The following is a 17756-nucleotide window of genomic DNA, read 5'->3' as shown; positions in this document are numbered from 1 at the left end:
GCCTGGGAACGCCTTGGGGTCCCCCCAGAAGAGCTAGAGGAAGTGTCGAGGGAGAGGGAAGTCTGGGTGTCCCTGCTCAGACTGTTGCCCCCGCGACCCGGCCCCGGATAAGCGGTTGAAGATGGATGGATGGATGGATGGATGGATGGATAGTCTTAAGAGTTTTTTTTCCATCAAGGAGGATGCACCTTGTTAAGTTTCCCTGCAGCAGGTGCAGGGGGTGGCAGGTTAACAAAGGAGATGCATTTTTGCCCTCTTGCCCACAGGAAATCTCCTACTGATAACAGGCGATCTTTTTAGTCACTGTAGGTGATTGTAGTGATGGATTATCTACAAAAAAATGTATAAAAATATAACCACATTTTAGAAAAATAGCCACATTAAAAAACAACACAAAATGATTACCTTGAACATGTTTGGATGTTGTTACAGAATTCGTGCAGAGCAGCGCAGCTCTGAGTCTCGACAGGACGTGGACCAGGCAGTGAAGGAGCACAAAGCTGAGATCCTGGCCCTGCAGCAAGCCCTCAAGGACCAGAAGCTGAGAGCTGAAACCCTCACAGACACTGTAGGCATTTCTCTGCATTTGTACAAGTCTGCACAAGTATTTGTGTGTGTGTGTGTGTGTGTGTGTGTGTGTGTGTGCGTGTGCGTGAGAGCAGATGAGAGAGTAATTAATTGCTACTTTTTTTGTCCTTAGTTGAATGATCTGGAGAAGAAACATGCTATGTTGGAAATGAATGCTCACAGTTTGCAGCAGAAACTGGAGAGTGAGAGGGATCTGAAGCAGAGACTACTGGAGGAGGTACCAGACATTCTGGAGCAGAAATCTGATTTCACCAGTACTACAGAAATATTTTCAAAACAACATCTGTAAATTTTAACAGTCTTTGAAAAAAACAAAAAGCAAGGTCAGATTTGAATTCATTAGCTTTTTCATGTCTGCAGCAAGAGAAGCTGCAGCAGCAAATGGATGCCCAGAAGACCCACATCTTCAGACTGACCCAGGGGCTGCAGGATGCTCTGGACCAGACCGACCTGCTGAAAACTGAAAGGACCAACCTGGAATATCAGCTGGAAAATATCCAGGTGCTGCTACACACACAAAGACATATAAAGCCAGGTCAGAAATCCTGAAAATAATGTATCATTATAGATATTTTTTTTAAGATAGATAAAAAATGAATAAGTCTGGTTTTCATCCTGACAAAGCAAACTGCCCCAAGAGAGCCAACATTAGCTGAGAAATAGCAAACAATTGTTAGAGCAAGGCGTGGAACAAGCGCTAAATCATTTAGTAAAGTTTGCAGAGAATAACAACTAATTAAAAAGTTGGAATGAGAAATAGATAGTAGAAATAGTAAAAAAATGCCAAATTTTTAATCGAAGCCAAAGGTAAGGTTTCGATTGAAGTGATAAAGGGGAAAAGTTTAAACAGGGCATTTGTTGCCCAACATATTGCCAAAATTTAACTCAAAACACTAAAAGACAAATAAAACTTTGCCAAGCAATAGATATTTAAAGATACATTTTATAGCAAAAGTTAATAAGAAACAGAAGGGACAAAAAACAGAAGAAAAGGCTACTTCTAAAATGTCTGTCTGTTTCCTTTTCCTGTTGTCTGCTTTGTTGGGTAATCTGTCTGTTCACACTCACCTGTTGGTAATTAGCTTCACTTGTGTCACCTGGTGGTCCTTGTGTGTATATATACCCCTCTCCCTCACTCTGTCCGTGTTTGATCATTGTGTTTGATCATTGTTGGATCATTGTTCAGTTTGTTCTGTCAGGCTGTTCGTGTTCTGTGTTTTCTTGTGTTCCAAAGAGAATTCCATGCCTGGTAGTTCTTTGTGTTTTGTTAATTTGGACTTTGTTAATAAAACTACCTGCACCAGAAAGAGTCTCTCCAGTACTGCATTTGGGTTCTGCCTGCTTCCTGTCGTTGCCCGCACGTGACAACTTCTTTGCCATAAGAAAAAAAAAAAAAACGGCCAAAAAGTTGACCATAACCGGAAGGTACCCTGGATGTGGTCAAAGGTTTTCCAACAAAGAGAGGTAAATGTGAATTTGTGGGAGTTTTAGAAAATATCTAAACAAATGCTGAAACAAGAATTTTCCTGATGTAAGATACCCATTATTTCTAACTACACAATAAAAATATGTAAAAATTACACTAAATGTTTGGAAATTCCATTTCCACATGCCCATGTTGCACAAGGCCTGTCTTAAGATGTATTTTCCCTATGTATTAAAATGTGATGCATCTACACACAAAGACTCAAAGGGAATGGATGATTTATCCACATGTAATTAAAATGTGAATAATTGGGTATTTTTCAACATCATGTGCTGTTGTTTTTACCCCGTTGTTCCCCCTTTGTTTAAAGCCGCTATCACCAAACCGTTGTTTACTCCACACTACACAGGTGACCTGCTCTCTCTTTTTTTTTGTCTTTCTGTCGTCCTCTGTGTATGAAATTAAGTATTCATGGCAGTAGTGATGTTCACTTAGTTCCACCTGCAGGCTGTGTACTCCCATAAGAAGGTGAAAATGGAGGGGACCATTGGCCAGCAGACCAAGCTCATTGACTTCCTCCAGGCCCAGGCTCATGATGGCTCCAAAAAGAAGAAGGTCAGAGGAGATTTCAGATTTAGTCTTCATTTCATCAGGCAGTTGTTACATGCAGACAGGTCTGTACACTGAAGCAGCTCCTCCTGTGTTCACCCATATGGATGTGGCTACTGGTTGTCAGTTGGCCTCGTGTTTCAACACATTTCAGTCTCCAGTCTCAATATATTTGCCCATATTGACATAAAGGGAGCTTAAAATTGATTGTTATTGGGACCAGGCGGTCATGTTATATGGAAAGCATTTGGCTCCACTGTGCTATAAATAGGATTGGGCTTTTGGTGGGACTAAAGTGATCTTCAATGTGATTTCCAAATCATTTCATTCATTATTTTCACTTTGCTTTTACTTTAGGATATTCCATGGTAGGCTTTTATTGATTGACTTATTTAGACAATATTATTGCCCTTTATGCCCTGCTTAGGTGTCCTATGTGTGGACAATAGATTAGCTCCTCATGGGTTTGCAAATGGAACACATTAAATTCACCCAGTTAAAGCCCATGTCCACTCTGTGTGTTTCTCAGGGCCTGTTTGGTCGCCGTTGTGAGGACCTATTGGCTGCCATGGCTGCTCAGGCCCAGGGTCAGGGTCAAGGCCAGGTGTCACCGGTGCCCCCCATTCAGCCAGTTCCTCTGCAGTACAGCGACATGAAGCTGGCTCTGGACAAAGAACGTGCTCACTGCTCTGAGCTGGAAGATGCTCTGCAGAAAATGAGAGCAGAGCTGAGATCTCTGAGAGAAGAAGGTCAGACTAGTATTTAAAAACCTGCCGTCAGGGCTCAGTGTGTTTCTTTTAGCCAAGAAGAAGTTTGATGCTATCACTGAACAGTGAAATACATTTAGTCCTTAATCAGAAATGTGTCCCAAGTTTGATCCCAGTGTACATTACAGTCTTTAAATACTATTTCTAAAAATGATTTTAATGAGCCACAGTCAGTTTAGGAAAGGTCACATTGTTTCTTTTTACCTTTTAACTCATGTAAAATAAATCGGAGGTTGGCCTTATATAATTCCCATAGCAAAACTGATGCTATACTCATCTCAAGCATCCAGTCTAATTTTAGCTCCTGTACATGAAGCTGTTATGGCCAAATGTTAGAGACAACTTTCTTAATTTTGAAAAGCTTTGCGGACCAACTTTGACTTATTTATGTGCTAAATTTTTAGCAAGTACTAATCTAATTTTATTATATAATTGAGGCATTTATGGCTATTTTGCACAGTAAGCCATTTTTGTGTTTATTGTTTGGATTATATGACAAAAAATGTACAACAATTGATATATTTTGTACATATGGTTAAGTTAGAAAAAATAATAATTTTATATATTTTTATTTTTAAACAATGGTCAACATGGTTATCAGAATGTATATCTACTTAACAATAAGAAACTTTTAACAGCAGGTATCTTATACATTTTCCTAAACTCCAGCACTCCAGTACAAAGACCAAGGTAACTCTTCAAACCCACCGTCATCACGTCAGCAGATGATCATGTCTGCCATGGTGAAGTCTCCTGAACACCAGCAGGCTCCTCCAAACCTGGCCCCCGTTAACTCTGGACGCAGGAAGGAAACTGCAACACCTGAGGGTGAGTGACAGAGAGACTGCAGAGGTAAAACTTCTTTCCTCTATTTCAACAACACAACAGCAACATTCCCAGGTCCTGGCCGTGACATGTTCACTCAATCACACACACACAGAGGAAATGATCTGTGGAGCTCATATGATCCTTTTTCTTTCACACACACCTTTTAGAGAGAAGGAGGGTCACTTTTGAAAGTAAGTCAAAGCTCTGAAACCCCCGGAGTTATATGGCTCAGACTGTTATCTTTTATCTCTTTACTTTTGTCTCATTCACATCCCTAAAGGCCAGATTTTAAAAGCTCTGTACTTTTCTAAAATGTCACCAGGCTGGTGATGATTGTCAGGTGAGTCTCAGACATTTTCACCTTTATATTTTATATGACAGTCAGTGCACAGCTTTAAAAAATCTGAAGCTTTCTACTTTGGTTGCTGAAGCTGATTTGATTTGCAGGCCTTGCTGCTCGTCAACTCATGATGAAGTCACCTAAAGGTCACATGATCACACACCAATGTCATTGATAGATGGAATCAACAAGTTTCTCTCCAAAGCAAGTTTTAAAAAAAAACAAAACAATTAAAGGTATTATTCAGTTATTTGTTAAGTGTTATTCGTTTCTAAAAAAAGTGCCAAGTTTCAAACAAATAAAAGTGCATCAGATTGTCATTCACATCTATAACTTTCATCATGTCAACCCACACTGGTAAAAATAAAATAAATAATACAATCATTTTGAAAAGACAAAAAGATCGTATCTGAAAGGGGAGTGTTATATCTAAAGACAAGTTTGAAGGATTTGGTGGCCTCTAGAGGTGGAATTATGTATTGTTAACAGCTGAATTAAATTGGCTCAACAACAATCATTGAATATGACAGTTTTACAAGTTGCACAACGTTCTTGATTGATTAAATTAAACAACTAAGGTTCCTGGTACTGTTCCTAGCACCTGGTATCGGTTCCTGTAATGAATTTATGCCTGAAGATTGTTGGACAAAGAATGCAGTCATTTTGAATCAAATGTTTATGGGGCCAATCATTAGGACAAATTAAAAGTTTAGTAAAGGCTCAGTTAGCTGAAATTATTGACAGGTTTAATAGAGACCAGACCCCTCTTAAAAACGAATGAACACACCAATTAAAACAAACTTTACCCTTTAGCAGTCCTCACTCCAAAAGGGGGGTGAACGATAATTTGGTCTAACCCCTGACAACTAACACTTCTTTCCTTTCCTTCATTCCTTTTCTTTTCCAATGTGAAGAAATGAAGTTAATGGGTATTTTTAAATTGTGGTACATGAACGTGTTAGTCAGGTAGTGAGTTATCATGTACCCACATGTGTATAGCATGGTATTTGCCCAAATGCCTACAGCCTGGTATTTGCCCAAATGCCCATGCCTTGAACTGTTTGTCAGGACTCAACTTCTTCTGAGATTTTACAGGACTAAATGGACAATATGGATGACAATGGATTATGGAATATGGACTTATGGACTGTACAACCTTGTGCTCTCAGGGTTACGACTCTGTCATATCCCTAAGACCAAAGGGGGGATATGTAGGTACTACAACAGTCCTTTCAAGGGCTCAAACTCCCATAATTCCACTGCTTCCGGTAAATCCACATACGTCACGATCAGTAACCTCCGCAACCTTTAAATTGGGGGGTCAGCCCAATATCGTTCTCTCTGTTCAGGACTTTCGCTCCGTAGGACCCTGATGATAAGAGAAACCTGCTCGTCTCAGAAGACTAAGAACCAACGCGCTTTTGTAGACACCATTGCCCACGGTGATAAATGCACTAGTAGCGTCTTTTTCTTAACTGAGTTAACCGGTAATTAAGTTACACAAGTAACGTAGCGCTGCGACCAAAGCAGTTATTGAAAAGTTTAGAAGCGACAGGATTCCTTCTAACGGTATTCGTGTGAACCGGCACATCGACAGTCAGAGACTTTTCCTCCCGAAACGGACTTTCGGAACCAAGAGGACTCTCTGGACACAGTGGAACCAGACGGACGTCCCCAGCTCTGGCAAGGACCCAAGAAGTGCGGACTTTCCACTACCCTCTCAATACGAGCAGACGTTCACTACAGTAAGGCTGGCATTTGGGCACGTTAGTTAACCTGTAGTATTGTTAAGTGCTATTTAAACTGAGGAACAGTTTAAGTACGCATATTGAATTTTGTTGTCTGAAATCTGTGCTGCTTTTATAGCTAGGCTGTTGCATGCACTTCTTTTCTAACCTCCTGACTCGGTGTTATACTCTTGTACACCGTCAGTATTTCAGTGTTAACTTGGAACGTTATCAGTATTGGGATCAGGAAAACTCCGACAAAGTCCTTTGTCTGGAGTAGACCACGCGGTACGCCTCCCTTCCCCCATATACTTTGATAACATCACAAGCACTGTTTCATTGTACCTGAGCGCATCTTGGTGCGCGTACACAACACCCATTCACACCTCCGTGAGCGCATACACGCCTCACGTGTTTCCTGTTGCCGTTCCTTCTACCTCGCAGTTCTTCTTCCACTGCGCAGTCACGTATGTGAACACGCCTCAAGGGCTCAGTCGCTTGCTTGGTAGCTAAGAGGCAACATCCCTCTCTCTCTTTTTCTTACATGACCACTCGTGTAAACACACACCTACACACACACTTATGCCTTGTTTTGTTATGATCATTGTTTGAGTTCAATCACTGTCATTAACTTTACAGTGTTGTATAAATAAATTTGATTATTTTTGTAAACTGTTTGTCTGTGTTACTTTATTCATTGAAGCCACCAAATTTGCCAAGATGTCTAAAAATCCTTCAGATATTTAGTTGTTATTATAGTATATGTGTAATACTCCAGGTAATACATTATTGCTATATTAGTAGGTTAAAGTAATAAAGTTAACTTTAACGAGACTGGTTGTGTTATTAATTTGAGACTGGTTAATAACACCGTGTGCTCCTAAGCAGCACTCGACCCATTGCACCTACAAATGATAAATGTCTATGAAGATTCTCAGTCATCCAGGTCATGGTCAAGGTTGAAGAGTTCTGTTAGGCAACTGGATGTGAATTTTCTAAAAGAAGACATTTCACCTCTCATCCAAGAGGTTTCTTCAGTTCTAACTGGTGGTGGGGAGTACAGCAAATATATACTCTGGGTGTAAAGGAATAAAGCTACTTCAGCTCCCCCCTGTTAGGGGATAAATGAAGTAAACATATTGCCACTCAGTATTTGCTAAAATCTGCATTCAGAATAAATGGACACACTCTTGTAAACAAACAAAATTGAAAAAAAAAAAGTCATCATTGACTGAATAATACCTTTAAGATGCTGCGGTGAGTGGACTCACACCATAAATGATCAAGTCAATATTCTTTTCAACCATCTTATGCTTTTTACAGAACATCTTACGGTCGTCTGATTCTCTTCTCATGCAGTAGCTGTTATGGCATGATGCTGATGAAGGTTCATGACTGAAATGGTTGGAGAATTCCCTGCGTTGACTGTGTTTACCGTTTACCTGTACTGTGTCAGAGTACAACCGTTGTCTGAAGGAGAGTCAGAGAGACAGAGAGAGGGAGAGGGAGAGAGTCATGCACCACAGCACCGCCCATCGCTTTACTGTGGGTCTCAACATGAGGGCAGCCAAGTGCACTGTCTGTCTGGATACAGTGCACTTTGGTCGACAAGCTGCCACCTGCCTGGGTGAGTTTTACCCCACAAAAGGTGAAAAATTTCATATTGACATGTAATAAAGGAAAGAACAATTTAAAAGTTAATTAAAATGTCAAATTAATACACTGTCTTTGTTACTGTCTAGGAGACAACTTGTCCAACATTTCTAGCTAAACTGATGTCCTTTAACTTATTTCTATTTTGATATGTATATTGTCTCCTCAGAGTGTCACGCGTTGTGTCACCCTAAATGCTCCCCCTGCCTTCCGTCTACCTGTGGCATGTCCAGTGACTGCTCACTGCATCTGTCTGAGGGTCTGTGTCGAGACAAAGGACAGCAGCTGAAAGACTGCAGCGGACACATGCATGTGGAGGGATGGATGAAGCAGCCCAGGTCAGATATGGGCACAGGAGCCGTGTAGCACATAAAAACCAACAGTGTGAATTATGGGAAAATTTCCCCTTAGCTACAGTATATCTGCCAACAAACCTAATTTAATCAATAGAAACAAATCTAGAAAAGAACAAGAGCACCACCTTTTTCTAACCTTTTTTTAATACAAAAACTCACACCTTGTTTGTTTGCAGGAATGGGAAACGAGGCCAAGCCTGGGAGCGGAAGTTTGTGGCCCTAGATGGAACTAAAATATCAGTCTATGAGGTGGAGCCCAGAGAAGGTATTTGTTTCACTTCACACAGATCTTCAGAGTTCACACATCAGACAGAGCTACAGTTTCATATGTTTATATGTTTGTCTGCCTGCCTCAGACTCAGTGAAGCCTCTGGAAAAGTTTGACCTTTGTCTGTCAGATGGAGAGGTGATGGTTCATGGAGCTGTTGGAGCATCTGAGCTGCCAAACACGGCCAAGTCAGGTAGACAGTGTTAGCGTTTCCAAACACTTTCCAAAATTCCTCCCTTTCCTTTCCATCCTATCTTGTCACTGAAGTCATAACCATCCTCCTGTTTTCCTGTGATGCAGATGTTCCTTATGTCATCAAGCTGGAAACTCGGTGCCATGCCCCCTGCTGGCCTGGACAAAGTATTTACTTTATGGCTCAGAGTTTCCCAGAAAAACAACGCTGGGTGTCAGTCATAGAGTCTGTGGTTGCAAGTGGGCGAGCGTCGAGGGAGAAGGCTGAGGCTGATGCAGTAAGTGTCTCTGAACCAGTGGAGAAGAAACCAGGACACGATCTTCATGTATAACCACTGTCTGCTTAGTCAAAGAAGAATAACTAGAGAATAAAATATCCAGAGAAGACTTAATTGAGCTGTTCTTTTCTTATAGCGAAGACCAGGACACCTAGATAGAAGATAGAAGCCTGTTGGATTTGAAGAGATGAGATGAATTCAAATTAGATGAGAGATGATAAGACATGAGAGAGAAAAATATTTTTACAAGAATTACATTTGTCACCTCTCTTATTCCTTGCACTTGCCTTGAGGTCATGGCCCAGCTGATCTTTGACCTACAGTATGTCACTCTGTTCCACAGAAACTGTTGGGAAACTCTCTGCTGAAGCTGGAAGGAGACGACAGGCTGGACATTAACTGCACTCTTCCTCTGACAGATCAGGTAGAACTTCCTCCGACAGGTTGTACCTTCACGTCTTACTCTGCCTTTGGGTTATTCACATACTCAGATCTTACAGACTATGTATTGGTGGTTTGATTTCATTATATCCACTGGAGTGATTCTGCTTTTGTGGTCCTGCTGCAGATCGTACTGGTGGGCTCTGAAGAAGGTCTGTATGCCCTGAATGTTATCAAGAACTCCCTGACCCACGTCCCTGGTCTTGGGTCAGTCTTTCAGATTCACATCATCAAAGAGCAGGAGAAACTTCTGATGATTGTTGGTGAGATGTTCAGATTGATTGCCTGTTCTGCACAGGTGATGTTGCATAGTAATCATCAATCATACAGATTTTAAGATGTTTTGTTTTGTTCATCCAAATTTTAATAAAAGATAAAAATAAAAAGTTAAAATAGTGTTTGTGAACAAAAGCTGCTTTGAACCATTTTGTCTGTGTGTGTCACTACAGGTGATGAGAGAGCTCTGTGTCTGGTGGAGATAAAGAGAGTCAAACAGTCTCTGGCTCAGTCTCACCTGCCCAGCCAGTCTGAACTGGCTCCATACATCTTTGAGACAGTGAAAGGCTGCCATCTCTTCTCTGCTGGGAGAGTAGGACAGAATTTTTCTTCTCTCTGCCCTGTCAGATATGAACATAAACAATTGTACCCGCCATAAATTTTACTGTTCTGTGCATTGTGTTTCCAAACTAAATATTGGGTGAAGGAAGTGAAAAATCACTGATAATTGTTAAGGTTTTATAATGAATGTGTTTTTCTATACAGATGCACTTCATGTCAGTGTAACTTGACAATCCTTGTTCCAGAGTGTTTTTATTTATTACTGAACATAAACTCTGTACATCAGCTGACCACTCTTGACCTTATGTGTGACTTTTCACATTCTGGCCTTTTCTCTAACAAATATTTCTGTGCTTTAACATTCTATTCTCTTCACAGGTAGACAATGGTTCCTGCATATGTGCAGCAATGCCCAACAAAATAACCATCCTTCGCTACAATGACAATCTCAACAAATACTGTATTCGTAAGGTGGGTACCAAATACTACTCTGATGTACAGTTTGACCGAAAAACAACAACTGCAGCAAACATTACAGGAGGATCTGACAGTAAGCCACAGTAAAACATGGCTTTAGCCTGATGTTTATACAGATATGAAATAAGATGAGAAGATAATTCTGTTGGTCTGAGTTAACTCATATAAACCTCTTAGGGTAATGTGTTTCCCCCTGACAGGAAATTGAAACTCTGGAGCCGTGCAGCTGCATCCACCTGACCAGCTACAGCATCATCATTGGTATCAACAAGTTCTACGAGATTGAAATGAAGCAGTTTGTGCTTGACGGTAAGGAGTAGTGTTAATTTACTCAGCAGTGCAGCTGCACTGGGAATATCTGTATGACCTCCGTGACCATTTCAAATTTAATTTAATTTAACTCGCAGATCAATTAATTAAGTTCCTTTTGCTGGTACTGGGCTGGACCGGGGATTTGTATGTGCAAGACTTCATCTCACAACTGCTTTAGATCTGCTGACTTTGGCTGCTCCCAAAGTACAGTGATGTCATTTCCATGTTTAAGAACCAGTTTTAAATCATCTAAACTTTTTAAACATTATTCAAACACACGTGTTAAACTCAAGGCCTGCGGGCCATATTCGGCCCATCATATCCTTTTATGCGGCCCATCAGAGCTTCACATTTCTGTTTAAATCATTGTCAGTACTAGACTTTTCTATGAATGGTAATCCTGTTCTGCCCACAACTTAGACTGGATGTTAGATTTTGGCCCCTGGAGTGATTGAGTTTGACCTCCCTGACACACATCCATGTACTGAATGTGTCTCCCTTTTCACAACCATATGTGCTTTTAAAGTTCCACCCACATTCCGTCCAAAATGCTTTCCAGAGGTGCCATAATCTCTTGGACATGAGGTCTAGAACACTGTCCAGCAACTGCTGATCAAAACTGAGTCCTGGATGAAATAAAATCTAATCAGATACTCTGCCCTGCATTTTCTATAAACCTTTATTTTATACAGAACTCAAGGGATATTGCTTATTAATATTCCTTTTATTTTCCCTTTATATTTTGAAAAATGATTTCTCTTTTTCTATTTTACATACTAAATTTCTATTTTTTTTTAAATGCCCCTGCAAGAGCGAGAGTATTTCTGACCCTGACTACAATTCGGGTCGGTGTAGTCCAGGTACAGTATGTCGGTATCACTAAGATAATGTCTGTCTCTGCAGAGTTCCTGGATAAGAATGACATGTCTCTGGCCTCGGCCGTCTTTGCAGCAGCATCCCACAGTTTCCCCATCGCCATCATGCAGGTGGCAAGCAGCCTGCAGAAGGAAGAGTATCTGTTGTGTTTTCATGGTAGGTGTGAGGAAACTAATTCACTGTCCAAAGTGGAGAAAAAAAACCCAAAGGTAATAAGTGAGAAAATGATGAGTGTGAGGCTAATTAAACTTTAATCAACTGATACCAGACCTGTCCAGATAGTGTAGGTAATAATAAAATGCATGTAGCTGTATGTCACAATACGATTCAATTCTTACACTATAGTGGCGCTTTAGCCCAGAGGCAATGTCTCTGTCATTGGTGTGGAACCCCAGGCTTTACCTCCTGGGCAAGATTGAATCCCGGTTAGGGTGATTGGCACCTTCCAGTGGGCTCACCATCTTCCTGCGGGTGATGCAAGCTTGCCAAGGAGGTGAACCCTGGGGTTCCACACCAATGACAGAGACATTGCCTCTGGGCCAAAGCGCCACCATTACATTTATATATATTTTGTATTTTAATTGCTCATTAACTACCAGCACTATCGTTGTGATCCACTGGTGGATAATGATTTAGGACATGAAAACATCAGAAGAGTCTGTGTTTTCCTTGGAAGCCATAATGAAGAGGAAAAAGTTCTCAAAAACAAAAACAGGGAAAGTAGATGTAGCACAATCTAATGTACTGTACAGCGTACATCTGGTGAATGTAAACAAAGCTGTCTTCTACGTATAGCGTGTGTGATGATGTATTCGTCCGCTAGCCAACTAGTTCCCATGCAAAATTTGTTGTAACGCTGTACGTCAGAATGATAGAATATGACTCAAACTTTGGACCCTTATACTAGGATTTTTTAAATAAAATTTACTTCTACCTGTTTCTTACACACAGTCTGTAGTTGGGTCACAGTCCGAGGCAGACTGAGTACAGTGACTTTTATCTGTGCCACAGAGTTTGGAGTGTTCGTGGACATGTACGGACGAAGAAGCCGGACTGAGGAAATCAAGTGGAGTCGTCTCCCTCTGTCTTTTGGTAGGAGAACTTTGTGACTCGAATCTTATTTCTGCTGCATTTAAACTCGATTGATTTTTCTGTATAATCCTATGACAAATACTTTTTGGTGTCCAGCTTACAGAGAGCCGTATCTGTTTGTCACCTACTTCAACTCTCTGGATGTGGTGGAGGTTCAGGGACACTCCACTCTGGGGTGAGACAGCACAGAAGCCACATCCATTTTCAAATACTTTAATTATTTTTGGGTGATTTTACAGAAACTCCTCTGTCTGTTTCCAGTCCCACCGTGCTGGCCCAATTGGACATCCCCAGCCCTCGCTACCTGGGCCCAGCCATCTCCTCTGGGGCCATTTATTTGGCCTCATCCTATCAGAACAAAATGAGGGTCATCTGCTGTAACGGCAGTCTGATCAGAGAGTCTTTAGAGCTGCAGAGGAGTGGATCCAGCTGGGGGTTGGTTTCATCTGACCCTCAGAAAGAGACAGAAATAATAAATGTACTGCTTACAGCAGCATTAAAATGCAGTTCCGTTAGATCAGGTCAAATTCCCCCACATACAGTAAATGCAGTGGTGTACCGTATATTTCTCACCTAGGACTTCAGTGGTGTCCTGACCAAACAGATTTGCATCCTAATAACTTCATTATGTTTACAGAAATCATCAATATTATGTAGAAATGTAATATAACAAGTCATTATATCATAGATAACTCATGTAGCCATAATACCACCAAGAAAGCACAATTCAGCCACAGCTGTGATGTGAAGTACATCAAAAAGCATAAAAAAAATCAATATTATCAAAAAAAAAATCATATGTACATAAATCTCTCCTCCTTTCTTTCCTTAAGAGTTCAGTTTTTCTTTCTATCTCCATCCATGCTAATGCTGAAAGAAAACTTCATTTTCAGGCGTGCAAGTTGTTATAGATACAGTTTGGTAGTTTTGAGCGTGCGTTCTTTGACCATCTAATCAAACCACTCAAATCACCAAGGTAACTGTATGCCTGCCAGAAGGACTTGCCAACTCAAAATGTGACCGGTTGAAGAAACAATCACTGTCATTCATTTTATGCTCCCAGCGCCCACACTGCTGACTCTGATGGTTTTAGGGCAAATTTCTTCCACCCTGGCAACATGTGAAGTACACTCGACTGGAGGCAGCGGACTATTCGTGATAAATATATTGAATAAATAAATAACGAAAAATAAGGTACTAATTCTGATACTATTTAGGCCAGAGGATAAGGCAGACCTGGCCAAACTACGGTGCGAGGGCTGAATGTGGCCCGTTTTAAATTTTAATCCGGCCCGTAAACTTGTCCATACTATTAATTTTTTAGCATTTTAGCCTTTATGCATGACTTTCACATGTCATTTATCTTACTTCATACAAACACTCACTCACATCTATCTGCTCCTGATCTGACCCCAGTGTCAAATTTTAAAACCCATTATGGCCCGCAAGTCTTATTACTATTATTATGGGCCCAGAACCTGTCATAAATATTTATACATAAACATAAACTTCCATCACATATCTCACACAATTCTTCACACAAACTTTGCATATGTATTGCTGTCAATGCTATCAGTTTTTGTCATTTGTCAAAATCAGTTTCTCTTTTCTTATGACATTTGTTTCTGTTGTTTTTTCCTATCTTTTAAGTTATACATTTATTTCTGTTAATTTTATTTATTTTCATTTAATTTTTGTTTTACCTTTTCATTTTTGGCTTCCTCTGTTCTCTGTATCTGTAATCATATGAAAAACTGCTGTATAAAGAAAGAATATGTATACGAAAATGTATACTTATGCTGAAACAAAAAATAAAAGTTCCAAAAAAGAACAAGGAAGAAACATAGGCATAAATAAATTAACTGTAGTTTGAAAATCCGTAAATAGCCTAAAAACACAATTTTTACAGCAGCTCAACTCCAATGTCCAACACCACCATCTGGTGTAAAAAAGATTAACTACACACAAGATACTCCAGATATTGTAAAACTGGGCCAAAAATGTTACACATTTATACAAAGAAATGTGAGTGAAATGAAAACCATTGAATGTTTTCAGCTGCTCCAAAAACTCACTGCAGGTTAAACACATACAAAGGTTAAACACACACAAAAACCAAAAACAATAATAAAAGGTATTTTTTCATTTCATTTTAACTCATTTTCTTTGTTGCTGGACAGCACACTCCTGACACACAAGTACCCATGCATGTGGATAGCATGCTGCTAGGCTACACAGGGTGTTACAGCAGTGATTTATTCTGCTGTAGAAACGTATGACAATAGACTGGGCCACTATTAAGTTGTATTTGGGCTGGATGTGGCCCTCGGGCCACTATTTGAACAGGTGGGCAATATATCACGCTTCCTTGGCATTTTACTATAGAAGTTTTAAGCAAATTTAAACATTTTTATGTCATTTTTTTTCTTTGGCGCTTGCAAATTTTGTATTCCCACTAATGGCGCTTAATAGTGAGTTTGTCTCTGGTCTTTCACATGACACTTAATAAACACTAAATAACTGGCTACACGTCAGACTGACCTGGTATCCTCTGCTCTGCCTTCTACAGCAGTCCCACCAAGCGATGCCCACCAACCTACACCGAGCACATCACCAAGCGTTTGACCTTGGGCCCTGGCAGCCATGATGGTCTTCATCGGGAGCCCAGCACCCCCCACCGCTACCGTGAGGGAAGGACTGAATTCAGACGAGACAAATCTCCTGCCCGACCACTGGAGAGAGAGAAGTCACCCGGCCGGGTGTTGGACAGTCGTAGGGAGAGGTCCCCTGGGAGATTTGGGGAGAGCACCCATGCTGGCTCTGTCAGAACACAGTTGGCTCCTGTAAATAAGGCGCACAGGCACATACATATGCTTGCTTGTTAGTGATTCAGTATCATGTGTCGTCTGACCTTTTTTCCTTGTGTTGTTCAGGTTTGGGACCAGTCATCCGTGTGAACCCATTTCTGCTCATGACAAATTTTCATGACAACCTCGACCTTCACACACACAAACACATGCCTCAGGCCAACTCTCAGCCTCATTGCCTGTACATAGTGCAGACTGGCTTCCTCTCTGAACGGCTTCAAAACTGGAGCAGGAAATGTTTCCTTAGACAATCCGCTGTTTTTGAGTCATTGGCAAGGAATGTGGATTGATTTACAGATCAGGAGAATCTACTTTATAATATACAGTTGTCTTAGATGTAAATATGGCTGTGTGGTTTTTATAGATAAAGGGCATAGTTGGCTGGTGAAGCCAAGTCTATTTTTTATTAAAAATTAGTTTCTAATCTGATGTTGCAGGGAGAGAATGACAATGTCAGTGGATGAGAAACAAATGAGGATGAAGTCATCAGGAATCTGAGTTCACTTTGCACATGAGATTGGATTTGAACAGGAGTTAAAAATCTCCTTACCTGATCAGTGTTTTTTCTTTGGATCAGATGTTTGATCCTGTTCATCTTTAAATATGTTCCTCCACATGATTGCTTCACTGACAGTCGTCGTCTGGCCTCACTTTGTACAAAGCAATTATTAAGCACTGTTTTTTGCTCCAAGTATTCCTTGTGTTGTTTTTTTCTTCAAGGCAAAAAAGAAGAAAATTTACTGCTCTGTCACCGATGCGGGACATTGCACTGTCCAGCCTCAGGGGGCGCTGACTCAGCTTGGTCTTATTCTGCTGCTGCCGACTATGGTACAGGTTATGTCCTGTTTCTGTGCAGTGGTTTAAAAATCTATATAGTTGTCGGGGTCGTCATCGCATTGCATCGTTTCTTTGGAGCTGACCAAATCCTTCATTTGTCACATCGGGAGAGCATGAGTAATCAGCAACTTTTCAATCTTGACTTTCTCTTCTTTGTTCTTTTTTGGTCAATTATCCAATTGAATTTGCATTCAATTAGTAAATTTTGATGTTGGTCTTGATTTTCAGTGTTATAGCATTGTCATAGCATTGGTCTAGCGACATGCTCAAAATATTGTGACAAGTGCTGCACAACAAGACACTTACAAAACACTACTGTGTATTTTTTGACACGAATGAGTACCATGTTACTGTTATAGTTGGAAATGCTGGAGTACAGTTCTGACTGGCCCTGAAGAGCATTGAAGAAATTTCTTCCTCTTGACGATACTTGCTCCTGGAGCTGTAGGAACAAATGGACATAAAAAAGACCCACTCCCATTTTTGTGCAACTTTGACTTGTAACTGTTGGTCCCTGGATGCTTCAATATCAGCAGAAGTTGACTCGTAGTAGTTGGCCAGCATATCCTTTCTCAGCTGAGGTTTGGAAAGTCATTGATGTCTGGAACATTTGGAGGACTGTGACTGAGCTGATTGCATACAGAACACTTACAGGTCCATTGGGCTAAAGCAGGGTTACATTCAAAATGACAAAACAAAGGAAAAACACACCTATGATTGTGAGACTTCTCACCTCTGCTGTTCCTCAATTAGAGTTTCACTCTTTGCCACAGCAGACAGCTATGGAAGCCAATTCCCACCACAAGGGAGAAAAATAATGGATACTAAAGTTTCATAATAATGGGATACCATTTCATTATTAGAAAATAGTATCTCATTATTTTGGCCTCCTGCAGACCAGAAAATTACAAGATAGTATCCCATAATTGTGAGACACCATGTCATTATTATGACTTAATCTGATGAGATTTCTCCTTGTCAATAATTAATGCAGATAATAAGGGATGTATGTTTTTTGTAGATACACTATATTACCAAAAGTATTCGCTCACCCATTCAAATGATCAGAATCAGGTGTTCTAATCCCTTGGCCTGGCCACAGGTGTATAAAATCAAGCAAGTCGCCGACTTTCTGCACAGTCAATTGCTACAGAGCTACAAACTTCATGTGACCTTCAGATTAGCCCAAGTACAGTACGCAGAGAGCTTCATGGAATGGGTTTCCATGGCCGAGCAGCTGCAGCCAAGCCACACATCACCAAGT

General features: G+C 40.6%; 1 protein-coding gene across 1 annotated transcript in view; it reads left to right on the top strand.

Annotated features, from left to right (window-relative positions):
- Positions 1 to 17637, top strand: part of LOC103397033 (citron Rho-interacting kinase-like) — a 44596-nt gene extending 26959 nt beyond the window's left edge. Inside the window, exons 13-33 of the mRNA XM_025052929.1 lie at positions 433 to 568; positions 701 to 805; positions 949 to 1089; positions 2522 to 2629; positions 3153 to 3372; positions 4060 to 4218; positions 7742 to 7912; positions 8108 to 8276; positions 8471 to 8559; positions 8651 to 8755; positions 8863 to 9032; positions 9376 to 9456; positions 9601 to 9736; positions 9923 to 10062; positions 10410 to 10502; positions 10709 to 10817; positions 11724 to 11852; positions 12708 to 12788; positions 12885 to 12963; positions 13050 to 13223; positions 15358 to 17637. Coding sequence (XP_024908697.1) covers positions 433 to 568; positions 701 to 805; positions 949 to 1089; positions 2522 to 2629; positions 3153 to 3372; positions 4060 to 4218; positions 7742 to 7912; positions 8108 to 8276; positions 8471 to 8559; positions 8651 to 8755; positions 8863 to 9032; positions 9376 to 9456; positions 9601 to 9736; positions 9923 to 10062; positions 10410 to 10502; positions 10709 to 10817; positions 11724 to 11852; positions 12708 to 12788; positions 12885 to 12963; positions 13050 to 13223; positions 15358 to 15673 — 2911 coding nt within the window. The 3' untranslated portion in view covers positions 15674 to 17637. The remainder of the gene's footprint in view (positions 1 to 432; positions 569 to 700; positions 806 to 948; positions 1090 to 2521; positions 2630 to 3152; positions 3373 to 4059; positions 4219 to 7741; positions 7913 to 8107; positions 8277 to 8470; positions 8560 to 8650; positions 8756 to 8862; positions 9033 to 9375; positions 9457 to 9600; positions 9737 to 9922; positions 10063 to 10409; positions 10503 to 10708; positions 10818 to 11723; positions 11853 to 12707; positions 12789 to 12884; positions 12964 to 13049; positions 13224 to 15357) is intronic.
- The last annotated feature ends 119 nt before the right edge of the window (positions 17638 to 17756 follow it).

Source organism: Cynoglossus semilaevis, chromosome W, assembly GCF_000523025.1.
Source record: "Cynoglossus semilaevis isolate Cse_v1.0 chromosome W, Cse_v1.0, whole genome shotgun sequence".
NCBI classification, from domain to species: Eukaryota; Metazoa; Chordata; class Actinopteri; order Pleuronectiformes; family Cynoglossidae; genus Cynoglossus; species Cynoglossus semilaevis.
The sequence above is the reverse complement of the archived record's forward strand: the minus strand, read 5'-3'. Positions and strand labels throughout refer to the sequence as shown.